The sequence below is a fragment of the Camponotus floridanus genome, unplaced genomic scaffold (genome assembly GCF_003227725.1).
Source record: "Camponotus floridanus strain SB8 unplaced genomic scaffold, Cflo_v7.5 scaffold29, whole genome shotgun sequence".
NCBI classification, from domain to species: Eukaryota; Metazoa; Arthropoda; class Insecta; order Hymenoptera; family Formicidae; genus Camponotus; species Camponotus floridanus.
In genome coordinates, this window is record NW_020229425.1 from 741,995 (window position 1) to 756,059 (window position 14,065).

The 14,065-nt window shown below is 37.6% G+C and overlaps 1 protein-coding gene across 2 annotated transcripts; it reads left to right on the forward strand.

The window, feature by feature from the left end:
• The first annotated feature begins 650 nt into the window (after positions 1-650).
• Positions 651-13,390, forward strand: LOC105253979 (huntingtin). 2 transcript variants are annotated; one of them, XM_011262388.3, is made up of 15 exons: positions 651-940; positions 1,091-1,271; positions 1,805-2,083; positions 2,159-2,300; positions 2,399-2,980; positions 3,051-3,652; positions 4,090-4,403; positions 4,486-5,793; positions 5,860-9,925; positions 10,000-10,205; positions 11,344-11,518; positions 11,584-11,997; positions 12,582-12,742; positions 12,875-12,962; positions 13,166-13,390. In XM_011262388.3, the coding sequence occupies exons 1-15, from the start codon at positions 855-857 to the stop codon at positions 13,262-13,264; spliced, it is 8,703 nt and encodes a 2,900-aa protein (XP_011260690.1). In that variant the 5' UTR covers positions 651-854; the 3' UTR covers positions 13,265-13,390. The 2 variants fall into 2 exon arrangements, with proteins under 2 accessions (XP_011260690.1, XP_011260691.1); XM_011262389.2 differs by lacking the exons at positions 651-940; positions 1,091-1,271 and having other exon boundaries at positions 2,020-2,083; positions 2,205-2,300.
• The last annotated feature ends 675 nt before the right edge of the window (positions 13,391-14,065 follow it).

The window sequence follows — 14,065 nt, forward strand, 5'->3', positions numbered from 1 at the left end:
TTATGTAACAGTTACATAACATGTAACAGTTATATTGTTGAGTGGGAAATTATAACTAATAGTTATATAACTATTATTTGGTGTTTGTTGGGTATTATTATTACTATTATTATTGTGCCATTATTATTGCTATTATTATTGCTATTATTATTACTATTATTATTATCACTATTATTATTATTATTACTGTTAATTTTATTAGTCATTTTGGTTTAATTTAATTATCCAACTTTTGTCAATAGGAATTTTTTTATCATGCACTGAAATCAAATTATTCTAACTGAATATTCTAAATTAAAATTATCCAAATGACGTCATTATGTTTAAAATACATTATATCATTTGAACTGCAAGAATTATTAAAATTATACTTTTGGAAAAAAATAAATTATATAGATTAAAACTATAAGACTTTAAGTTCATCTTCTCTTTCTCTCTCTTTATTAAAAAAATACGAAAAAAGTTAAAATATCAAATATGTTTTTCTTGTAGAAAAAAAACAGGTTTTTCATTCTTAAAAACGCGCGCGCAAATCAAATTCGCTAATCAAATTCGGGCTATGTTCCGATTTGCACCATTTACACTGGATGGGGAAAATAAATATTGTGATAAAATCTATGATATATGTGACGTGGACTATAGATTTCCAGTAGTGGCAGTCAGTTCGTATCGGAACTCGGAACATACCCTTTTTAGTATGGCATCGGCCAGCACGTTGCGATGTGGTCTCGTGATATATTTGTCATGATCTGTCATGATTAATTCGCTGCCAGGCGCAACAAAATGTCATTCGTCGACTGGATTATCTGAAGAGGTCTTTCCGAGGAAGCTGACAAGATTCCCCTCGACGCGGCATGGCTCACTTGAATAATATATTGAAAGCAGTGGAAACGTTAAACGCTCTACGAGACTCTGATGTCTCGTCGGATCCCGGGGCGAGGTATGTAAATAATAAGCGTCCCATGACAGGGAACTGTCAATGTTGTCAATAGGAATTTTTTTATCATGCACCGAAATCAAATTATTCTGACTAAATTAAAATTATCCAAATTACGAACTCGACAAGAATAAATTTCTGTATCTCTGACAGGAAGGAGAAGACATCGTGTTGCACCATCATCGTTGAGGGGATATGTTCGCCAACTGTCAGACAGAATCCCAAGTTTCCACAAATTCTTGCCGCTACCATTGAAACATTGCTGGCTTTGTGCAATGACAGCGAGTCGAATGTCAGGATGGTCGCTGATGAATCTCTTAATAAAATTATAAGGGTATATTATACTTTTTTTCATAGCTACACAGAGAAAAATATTCTACTGCCAAGAAAAGTGATTACTCAATTTATTTTTCTTTTTTTAAGTAATAGTTTTCTTCAACAAAGAATATATTCTTGATAATAATCTTAAAATATACTCATCACAAGTGTTAGAAAATCTTATTATCATGTACTCAAAAGAAAAATTTATTTTCTCTTCAAGAATATTATAAAGTTGTATGAAAGAAAAATCAAACTTACTTTATGTCAACTCTTGTATTAAACAAACCAAAATTTTGTTTTAATTTAATATTCTTGACTAAAATACTGCACTTACTAAAATTCAGAATATATTCAATTAAATTTAATGCTTGTGGTAAACTTATGATATATTTGCGGATATACAAACTTATGATATACTTAAAATAAATAATATTTACTTGAATACAGTATACATTTTTCTCTGTGTAGAGATACCAAAATCAAAATGATCTATAGCGTATACGAATTCTTTCACTTAGAATGTGTACTATTCATTTTATTTACCAGGCAATGGTTGACAGTAACATCGTTAAGATCCAGATAGAGCTTTACAATGAAATAAAGAGAAACGGACCTGCGCGTATATTAAGAGCTGCTCTTTGGAGATTCGGCTTACTAAGTCATATGATACGTCCCTCGAGGGGCAAAGCTTATGTATCGAATCTGATACCGTGTATAGTAATCATTGCGCATAGATCTGAAGATATTGTGATTGAAACATTATCACAGTCGTTACCATTAATTTTTAAAGTGTTAGGACCTTTTATGACAGACAAGGATGTCAAGGTAAATGGCTTGATATTATTATAATTATGTTAAAATTACATATCATGAGTTTTAAAAATATTAAATCTATTTTAGAACTTGCTAAAAGTATTCTTTGAAAACATTTCCTCTCCTCAAGCAGCGTTTCGCAGAGCAGCGGCAAATATGATCTTGACAACGTGTATAAATTGTAGAAAGCCACAGTTCTTTCTAAATTATGTCTTAAATTATCTATTAGGTATGGTAAATACCTATAAATTGTTATATAAGTGTGCACAAAAACATTTATTTATTTAATTATTTATTTACTAAATTATTATTTTATTTTTATCACAGATATAATGATGTCAACGAGAAACGCCGAAGATTACCCATCTACTATCATAGGCGGATTTGGCTGTTTAAGAGTGATTTTACCATACATATGTAAACCCTTGGAGCCTCAAGATGTTGACATACAACAGATAGATAATCTATTACACATTTATGAATTATGTTTGCATTACACAAAATGGCACTCTGATCATAATGTTATAAATGCAGCTTTAGAGACACTGGCGCAACTTTTAAGAATGCCTCCAAAGCCATTGGTATCCGTTTTATTGTCTTCAGAAGGCATAACTCAAAGCAGGATAATAATAAATCAAAATGCATGCGCTCCTTCACTGGGTCAAATGAGTATTTCTAGTGGGAGTATCGCTTACGGCGGAAATTCCGATTCCATCTTAAACTTGATACACGAACCTGATGTTCCAGAGATTACTCCAAATATAGAAAAATGGATTGCAGATACGGAAACGAGTTTGCCAGCCGCGTGTAATCCGCAAACGCAAAATGAATGTGCAGCCAGCGATGCGGCAGAGATAAAAGAGAAGATATCGGAAAGTTATTGCGGTCTGAAAATCGGGACTATTAATAGTAAGAACAAGTAAACATAAACGTAACTCACATAATAATTTTACAAATACTAGCATTCCATGTTTTTTAGATGATGAAGTTGCGGAAGGAGGCAGCGATATCGAGAGCGAAATTGAAAAATCTGAGAGAACGCCGTATCCAAGCTTACAAAGTGAACGGTCGAAGGAGGAAGATTATTCCGAAGAGGCCACTCTGTCCTTTACCTCCCCAAAGAAATCTTCTTTGGACTTTGCATTATACGAAGCGGATATCGGAAGTTTTACAGACTCGGATATGCCTGTCAAATTCTGCTGCCGTTACCTGGTGTCGTCTTTCTTGCTGGCGGGGAAACCCGGGCATTTAGTATCGGACAAGTTGTTTCGTGTCAGCGTCAAGTCTCTCGCTTTAACATGCGTGGGTTACATCTTGAAGCTTTACCCGCATTTGTTTACAATGACTGTGGCCAAAGAGTCAAGCTGCAATGAGACAAATCAATTGATTGCAGACATTTTGCTGTTTGCCAATCATTCAGATCCCCAGATCAGGGGCAACGTAGCGATGATGATTGGAATCTTTTTGAAGTCTGTATTTGTCCAGTACGGCGGTTCCTTCCAGAATTTTGAAGCGGAATGTTCGATTCAGAAAGGACATAAAAGTACATCATTGGAAGATTTGATAAAGTTACTTTTAAATGTGAGTTTATACAGGGTGTATCTTAAAAAGCTCCCACTAAGCAAATAGCGTTATTCCTGATTAAAAACCGAGTCGAAAAGTCCTGAACTATTTTTTTTCCAAGATTCATTAAATAATTAATCAGATTTAAGTATTAAAAAGATTTCTGAAAAGATGAATTGTTTAAAAAGTAACACAAAACAATTTATTTTTTTGCTTATCCAAATCTTCATATGTTGACGAGGAAGTTTGTCTTTTTATTGGCGCGACTTTACTCATTAATTACTGCTGTATTAAGCATTATGGAAAAAAATGGTTCAGGACTTTTCGACTCGGCTTTTAATCATGAATAACGCTATTTGCTTAGTAGAAGCTTTTTAAGATACACCCTGTATATGATTTTCTCTGAGAAATTGAAACATCATTCTCTTGAATTGTTTAACTTGTTTAACTTTTAGGGCTTGAATGATGATTCTGCAACAACTTGCCGTCAAACACTGGATGCATTGAACCTCTGCTTGTCAGAGTTACTGGATTCCGTCAGCAATGAACATGCTCTTGCAATTCTGACTGTATTGCCAAAGCTTATAAAAAATCCATACTTTTTGGTAAAAGTAAAATTAGTTGACTTGTTGAGTAAACTGTCTTATATTACGATAGAACACATAACGGAGCAATCGTTATTCCAAGAGCACTTTATCGATGTTATAATAGCGTTATTAGGCGACCAAGACCAGAGGGTGAGACACGCCGCGTCGAATGCCATTGTTAAGTAAGACGTATTTACAAAATTTTATCACATTTTATGAATCACATAAATTTAAATCGATACTACTTTGTATTTTTTTTTTCAGGAGTATCCCTTGTTTATATTTCCGACATCCTCAAGAGGATACTGTTACGAGAAAAGCTACGCAATACACTCAGGAGTTTTTAAACACCGTAACATCAAGTATCTCGGAACTGTCGTCTTATCAAGATAAACATAAGCCATTCGTGAACACTTCTGTCAAGCCCTTTGTATTTCTGAATCACTATAACGACGTAAATTACGACTCCAGGGTGGAATATTCTCTCTCTCGTATAGTTAATATTTTAACGGAGATATTGACGGTGCATTCTTCGAAATATCTCATTTACGGATGCTGCGAAACCCTCTTCCGCTTGAGCGAGACTTACCCGACCACGGTTTACGCGAGAGGATGGGATTGTATTCTAACAAAGACACTACCGAAGAGATCTAAAAAGGGTAGCGACCGATCAGACACGAGCGACGTCAGTTTTGCGAATGAGATGATCTCGTCTCCAGTAAGCAACGGTCTCTTATCATTGACGTTGCCCTTGTTAACGTCATCGACCATTAGCTTGGATCTGTCCACCCATCGACATCTGATCCTTCTTGCCGGCAATCTAGCTTCCGGATTGGCCGTCTGCAATTTTAAATCCGGCAGTGATCCGACGAAACTGTGGAACATGTGCAAGGACAGGTACATGGAATTGCTATTAACGCACATCATGAGAGTTCTCAATATCTTCGTTCATGTCGTCGACGACGTGCAACTGGTACAGACCAGTACCAAGCCCGTATTTTCATCTTTATCGTCCACGCAAACGTTGTCGCCCAAAAGGAAAACTGTATCTGAGCAAAAATCGAAGGAGAGGGGAGAGAAGATCACCTTGCGAATCGGGAAAGAGCATATGGGGACGTTCATTGGTGTACCTCATTACATGAGAATATACGACATTCTGAAAGCGGCGCATTCTAATTATTTAGTCACTCTTCAGCACGAAGCCAGCGAAATGTACGTTTCTCTGTTGAACGCGATGCTGGACGTTCTCTCTCAGATCCTCGAGATCGCGTCTGTCACAGAGGCGGGTAAAATAGCGGAGGAGGTATTGTATTACCTGAAAACCACCGTCGTTTTGTCGCCAACGGCAACGGTTCGATGCGTCCAGCAGTTGTTGAAGTGTTTATTCGGTACAAACGTGTGCGCCCAATGGAGCGAGCTGGACGTACAAAAGAGTATGGATCGATGTGGTACGCTGCGAGATGACATCGGAGGCTTTTACAATCAGTGTTTTCAGTATCCTGCCAGGCAAATGGCGAACACGATCAAATGCATCGGGAATAATTGCAGAGGTGAAAACGAGCCGGATACTGGGTAATTGTTATTTTGCTACTTTAACAATTGCACACAGACTGATACATTGTATCTTCATTTTCACAGGTGGATAGGATTGTTGCGCAGGAAGGGCGATCGGAAATTTTCGTCAGTCTTTAAAACCTTAGCGCGATCCTCGGATCAAAAGACATCGGTGGCATCATTTATCCGGCTCTTCGAGCCGATGGTTATAAAGTCTTTGAAACAATACACTGTCACGAGTAACATCGCGTTGCAATGCCAAGTTCTAATGCTGCTGAGTCAACTGGTGCAACTCAAGGTCAACTACTGCCTGTTAGATTCCGACAAAATATTCATTGGATTCGTGTTGAAGCAGTTTGAATTTATCGAAGAGGGTCACGTACAGCAGACGGAGGATCTTCTGCCGAGGATATTCAATTTCTTGGTACATTTATCTTACGAGAAAAATCACTCGAAAGCGATAATAGGCATACCAAAGATAATTCAATTATGTGACGGTCTGATGGCAAGCGGACAGCCAGCCATCACGCATTGTATACCTGCGCTCGCGCCGGTTATCGAAGATATATTCCTTATTCGCAACGGAAGCTCGAGCTTAATCGAGCAGCGGGAATTGGAAACAACGAGAGACGTGCTGATAGCCATGCTGCTACGTCTAGTGGAGTATCACGAGGTAGTCGAGCTTTTGGCGTTGTGTTTGGCCGAGTCCAGATTCAGCGGTGACGGAAACGGCGAGGAGAAATGGCGAAGGTGGTCCAGACTGACTATGGACACTGTGCTTCCGATATTGGCGGCTGGAAAACTCAGGATAGAATCCGAAAGGGCGCACGTCGCGCTGGTGAAGCTATTTGCGGCTGTCTCGCCAACTGTTTTCCGACCTGTGGATCCTCTCCTGAAGATACTGTTCACTGTATCGATATCCACAACAGCTTCTAGTCTGAAACTCAAGCGATGGTTGGGCATGATTAACGTCGTACTGCTCTCGTTGATCTCCTGCGCGAAAGAAGAGGCTATGCTAGCACGTCTTTTGGATCTTAACGTGGGCATAACAGATGTGTCGCATCTGTTCTCGCCACATCAATGCTCTGATTCCTCCTCCTCTTCCCACGAGTGTTCCACGGATCCTTTGAACGCCTTGAGTATCCAGTCTCGTCAAGTGCCACCCGAACATATATTAGCTAAATTTATATTCAAAGTAATCAATCTGATAAGCGCAAAGGTATTCAATCTGCTCGGATTGATAAACCACAAGTCCGCGGATCCTTTCGTCGGTTTCTCCGATTACACAGCGGACGACAATTACATGGTGCATCAGTTCGCGTTCTTCCTGCAATTATGCATTCACATGTTCGAGTCTGGCAGCCATTGCAAAGTGGCGAATGCGACAATGCAAATGATTCAAGGACGCAACATATCCGACGAGGAGAAGTTGCTCGTCGATGATTTAAACTGCTTGATGCTCGGCATTGGGAATGTCTGCCCGACAGTGACGTGCCAATGGGCCTATTTGATGATTCTGTTGGGGTACAACGAGATGTCCTTCTGGTCAAAGGTGCTGGGCACCAACGAGAGCGCCGATTACATCGTCGTGCATCCTCGGCCGAGCGAGAAGACGCGCGATTGCATTAACGGTATAAACATCCAGATTGTCAGGAGAGGAGGAATCATATTATTCTGCGACTACATATGCGAGAATCTCAATGACGTGGAGCCACTGACGTGGCTGTTGGTCAATCATATAGAAGAAGCGGTAGATATTGCCGTCGAGTCTCCAGTGAGAGATCTGCTAACCACAGCCATACACAGGAACCCGGCAGCCAGCGGATTGTTAGTGCAAGCGATAGCAACGAAATGTACGGATCTATCGCGACCCAGTTTCATAAAGCGTCTGCTACAGTGCATCGAGGGCGCGCATCATTCGCAGAGCGGCGCGGTTATAATGACCCTGATACCGCGACTCTTATCCACCAAGTATCTCGCTTTGTCGAGAATAGCTGCGAAAATTGCCAGCCGCAGAGTGGAAATATTGTTGACCACAGGCGCGGAAGACGTGATTGATCAACTGTCGAAAGACGATCTCGTGAAGATTATGGACACCTTGCAGACTACCAAGTTGGCCAAGAAACATGGCGGCCTGGTCAGCCTGTTGAATAAGCTGGCCGTGCAATATTACGATCTATCGCCGTTGGAGCTCGACCAGTGCAGACCGTTCAATCCGTCTACCGTGAAGAATATTCAGTTGGATCGAAATTGGTTTCTGTCGCAGGTGAGATTAAGATGCTGCCACGCCAGTGCCGGTAACAATCCTATGGAATTGGCGCAGTTACTCAAGGACTTGGATTTCGATGACTGTCTGAGCATTCTCTCTTGTAAGGAGTTTAATCTGAAAATTTTGAAACACTGTATAATATTGGGTGCCAGACTCAGCGTCCAGAAGTGTCAAGAGTTGGAATTCGGGCAGGCGCAATGCGAGAAGGATTTTCATTTTAACGCGAGTCCCCTGTACGTCGCTGCCAAGCAGTGTCTGCTGGAGCACATTCATTATATCTGCGAACTTGTGCCGAGGCCGCATCAGATCTACAACCCAGAACCGGAAGGAAATAGCAAGGAATTGAAGTACGCCGCTAGATTTTCCGAACTGCTGAGCGACACTCTGTATTGGGAGATCCTGTTCACGATAATCCCGACCGTCAAGATCTACATGAAGACGTTACCGAAATTGGCCAAATACAACGTAGCAAAGATCGACGTGAGATTCGAAGAGGACATCGCCAAGTTTTCCATGTTATGCCTTGAGCTGGCGCATTGGATGATCCACTCCGATGTACGGAACATTCATAGATTGAGGCCACACGACATGGACCTCGCGCTGAGCTGCGCAGCCGAGATCCTGAGACATGCCGCTCCGAGTAAAATCTTCGGGGACAGCGCGCGTTACACCTGGGTCTGTTCCGCGGCAATCTCTTTGACGAGAGTCGTGGAGAGTGTATTGACGACAATGGAACCTTTACCGCTTGTGGACTCGCAGGCCTTAGAACCGGCTCTTCGAGACGACGACACCAAGGATTACGCTCGAGCGTGCATCCAGATGGCATCGATAGTCGCTTGGCTCGAGAAGCGTCAGGTGGAAGGCTTCTCCACGAGGGACATCCCGCCGTATTTGTTCAGCACAATAAAATCGCTCGTCGTTAGCGTGAGTCGGCAACCGCTGGTCAACTCTTACATCTTGACACCACCGTTGGTGTGGAAACGCGGCTCGGGTCACACTGTCGGCTCAGGCCCCACCAAGTGCTACTTTCCACTATTGTCATCCGAATCCAATCTTCTACAAGAGGTGGATATTCTCGAGCAATTCATTTACCGAGTAAATTTACTGGGCTGGATCTCGAGGTCGCAGTTCGAAGAGATCTGGATGGCGTTCTTGAGCGTCCTTAACTTTCCGCAGAACGAAAACACGTCCAAGGAGGACGTGGCAGCCTTGATCCAAGCGAGTGGCTTGGCGGTTCAGGCGATAACGAGACTGCTGTTGCAGACGTTGCTGCTGCCGTGTCCCGGCAATCCTGATGCTAGCGTTTTGATTCATCATCCGAGAGACCCGCAGCTCTCCGTTCACAAAATCAGTTCTCAGAAGCTGTACGCCATACAGGAGTTGCTCTTGTGGAAGTACGAGTACATGAATGACGCGGGAGGTAAGAATAGTCTGAGAATAGAGCACATATTTCGCAGGGGAAACTTGGAGAGAACCGCAATGACATCCGACAGATTTACGTACAGCCAACTATCGGTCTCCTACTTGTGGTCCTTGTGCAATTTGTACGAGGACAAGTTGAACGCTTCCGTCCTCGACTTGAGGAACAGGAGAAACGATGCGCTGATGTCCGCGTCGCTCGATCTAGATTCGTGTCTGCGTTTCTTGATTGAGCATTACACTATCTGGATGTCGCCGCAGGCTAAAACACCAGTACAATTATTGACGGAGATCGTGAAGTCCATTCTGGCGATCTCGGAACTCTTTTTAGAGAGATCGCAATATCAATGGATGTTGGACGTGTGTCTGGAAGTCTCGAGGATACATCCGACAGAAAATGCGATTCTACATCAATATCTGGTTATTTCTACGTGTAAAGCTGCTGCCGTTTTGACGCCACTCGTGAGGATTTTATTCGAAAATTTTCTATAACAAAGATATGAAGATTCTTTTTAATTAATATTATCTCTTCGTAGGATTTGGATACCTTGGATAAGGTGAGGCGCATAGTGGATGTTAATTTAAAGTCCGGATTCTTAGCCTCCAGAGTTTCCGCACTTCACGGCTCTCTATATCTGCTGCAAAGCGCGGTACTCACCAAATGCGAGGAAACGATGAACATTATACATCCTCTAGCTATCGAATATATACAGAAGCACATTGACTCGCAAGATTCAAATAAGTAATTTCCAAATGAAATCTAATTTAATTTTCATCAGTAAGAATATATCATTTATTTGACACAGAGTTGGCAAAAAACTTGTTTTTTTTAATTTTAAACAAAAAACATTGTTTTTTTGTTTAAAACAATGTTTTTTTGTTTTATTTGTGTTTTTAAGTAAAGTAAAAAAACATGTTTTAAACAAAAAAGCACGTTTTAAACAAGCAAAAAACACTTAAAAGCTTTGATCTGTGTAAATATTTAAATTTTTCGCTACCGTTAAACTGTAAATAACGTTGCCAAAATTGAAACGCTATTAAAAATATAAATAATAAAATAAAAATGATAAGATGGGTATTATTTTAGCAGAATATTTATTTTTGGATATTAAATAACAATCAATACAATAAAGATTACTTAGAAGATATTGACTGATTTTACATTTTACATTTTAGCATTTTAAATTAATAGTACATAACTCATAGCAGGTCAGTAGTTTTAAAAAAAAGTTCTAGTTAATAATATTTAATATATAATACTTTGGTTCCTTTCCTATTCTTATTAAATAACCTCATGCTTAACTCTCAACATAAATTATAAATAAAAGAAAAATAAAAAACCTCAATTCTTCTTTTTAAAAGAAGAACTTTTTTTTTAGAACTACTGACCTGCTATTAATTTAAAATGCTAAAATGTAAAATGTAAAGTCAGTCAATATCTTCTAAGTAATCTTTATTCTATTGATTATTATTTAATATTTAAAAATAAATATTCTACTAAAATAATACCTATTTTATCATTTTTATTTTATTATTTATATTTTTATATCTATATGTTACATAAATATAGATAAAAAACTAAAAATACTAAAACAAAAACTTTTTTGCAACATACACATGATGATTAGTTTTTGTTTGGTTTTGATTTTTTTTACAATTTCTTTTCCAAATAATCATATATTTTATTTGTGATATTTTGAACGGTTCTAAACGGTTCTAAAATAGTTTAAAACAGTTTAAAACAAAAATGCTTAAAACAATGTCCACTGTTTTAAACAAGTTTTAATCAAACAGTTTTAAACGCATTGTTTAAAACATGCCAACCCTGATTTGACATAATCTTTTTTTTTGTCTAAATCATTATCGTGCTTCGTGTACAGCATTTCAAGTCAGAGCGAGGAGCATCAGGGAATAATGTGGGCTCTGGTGTTCTTTCTACTGGAACACGCGGAGGATACCCCACCAGATGCGGAAGCACCGGCTGTGTTGGAATTAGTCCTTTCTCTAGTCACATCTCAGAATCTCTCTTACGGTTTACATCAAATGCTGCTGCAGGTATGTTACTTATAACGCCTCAATGAACGTTTACACGACACATATACCTATATTTGACTCGACAGGGTCTCGAGAGACTCGTGGCAACGAAGAGCGTAGTTGGCAAAGTCGCTGAGCAGATTGTTAAGATTGCAATAGACCGGCTGAAGCAACCGAGTCCATTGCTGGCGCTACCAGCACTGCAACTTCTGCTAACATGCATGTACACGGAAGCGGCTGACCGATTGAATCGCCCCGGTGTCGAGGAACCGTTGCCGGATGTGGAGCCGGAGACACTGGTCCGATCCATAGAGCGTATATCCGCGATATTCGACAAGATCCGCAAAGGTTATCCCATGGAAGTAGAGGTGTTGTGCACGGTTCTGTCAAGCGTTCTTGGTGACTTTTTCCCGCCATCGGAGATCTTGACGAAGGTCATAGGAGAATTTCTATCTCCACAGCAACCACATCCGAGATTACTCTCTGCCGTTGTCTTTAAAGTTCGTAAATCGCGATAAAAATCAAGTTATATGTACAGGATGTTTCACATAAAGCGTTACAAGATGTTTTCTTCCCCTTGCTGTACAAAAAATGTCTAAAAAAGTTAGGAGTAATTTATAGGATTTTAAGAGAGATAAAAGTTGATAATATTAAATTTTAACTAAGGTCAATTTTCAATATTATGTGAACATGTGTGAATCTATAATTATTTTAATGGAACTATATTAATTATTTTATGCAAACCGATTCTTTGCAATTTCAGCATTAAAAGTTATAATAGTAAGATTTTCAAAAACTGCATAGTTTACCTATTTTAATTTGACATAAACTATGAAATATCTTGGAAAATATTTTTTTTTATTATCTTATCTAAATATTTTTTATTCATTATATAATAAGAGGAATCAATTGATGTAAACAAAACACATAATTGTTTTTAAGAAAAAATATGAATTTGCAGCAACTCATTTCATCATAAAACATTTTGTTTATACATCAAGTTTTGAAGGAAAACACTGTAACATTTTGTGTGAAATATTCTATACAATCAAACAACGAAACAAATATAATTTCTCCGATCTAGGTTTGTGAGAAAGCATGTACCTGCACGGAAATGGAGCTCCTTCAAGATTGGGTGGTATTCAGTTTACCGAATTTCATTCAGAGCTTGCCAATGGCAATGTCGACTTGGTGTTTGTCCTGTTTCTTTATAAGCGCATCGACGAATCATTGGTTGAGAGCTTTGTATCCTTTTTCGATTAACGTAACTGTCTAATTTTTCACAAAATAGCGAAAGAAAGGAAAAAAATTTTATACTTTGATAAAATTGTTGTAAAATAAGAATAACGTAATAACTCCTTAGCTATAATATGACAGATTTCCATACGTTCAATCGAGAATAGGAAAGTACGAGTATGAAGATAAGAAAATGTTGTGTATAGCCGCTTCAGACTTTTACCATAAGGTATTATAAGATTAATAGTTTTTAATTAATTAATATTTTTAATTAATTTCTTATTTTATTTAATTTTAATATTTTTATTTTTATTATTATTTTTAATTATTTATTTTAATTATTTATTATATTATTTTCAATTAATATTTTTCAATTCTTTAAGCATATTTACGCTTATCATTTATTTTACTTATCGTATTGATTGATTTCAGCTATCTAAGGAATCGCAAAAAAAGGCGTTTGTTGAGACTTTCGAAGCAGCTGCTAAGGAACCTGGGACCCCGTTCAGTGATATTCTAGCATCTTTTTAATTGATATTGACCATAGTGTTGAGAGAAATATTCTACGATATTAAATTCATACTGTAAAAAATTAATATATGCAATGACTTGTGCGGTGTATACGTGTATACGCACGCACGCACGTGTACATTTGTATGTATGATATGATATTTATTTTCCATTATGCCCCGTCGAAAGAGAAATATGCAACTTGTTTTAATAAACAGTATTTTTTAAGTAAATCTATCTCCAACAGTATTTTTTTAGGTAAATACCAATTTTGTATGTGTAGGAGAATTTTAATTATTTATAAAGCACGCGGGACGTAATTTATCTTATTCATATGTTGCAAAAACTATACATACTTTTGACTGAATTTTCTCTAAACATTAAACTCATGATACAATAAGATTTATTATTATTATTAATAAAAATAAATATTATATATATATATATATATATATATATAATATGTTATTATGTATATAATTATTATATATAATTATATAATTATTTATAGAATAATATAAATATATATATATATATATATATATATATATATATATATATAATCTATACATAATTATATAATTATGTATAATAATTATACATATGATAATATCTTACTAATGTATAAAAAGAATAATAAGTCTTATTAATTATTATTAATAATTATAAGATTTATTATACTTTCACTTTATCATGATAAAATTTTGCAAAACTCGAATCGAAACATGTTCGCATCGATTAAACGTGTCAAACTCGTGTGTATGTAATCTTTTGTATTTAATTGTATTTTTTTATATTTCTTCGAATCTTGATTTTGAAGTC

Coding starts and splice junctions, on each gene's coding strand:
- LOC105253979 (XM_011262388.3), top strand. CDS start 855: ATGGCTCACTTGAATAATATATTGAAAGCAGTGGAAACGTTAAACGCT. Junction 9,926..9,999: donor CTGCCGTTTTGACGCCACTC/GTGAGGATTTTA, acceptor ATCTCTTCGTAG/GATTTGGATACCTTGGATAA. Junction 10,206..11,343: donor GACTCGCAAGATTCAAATAA/GTAATTTCCAAA, acceptor CTTCGTGTACAG/CATTTCAAGTCAGAGCGAGG.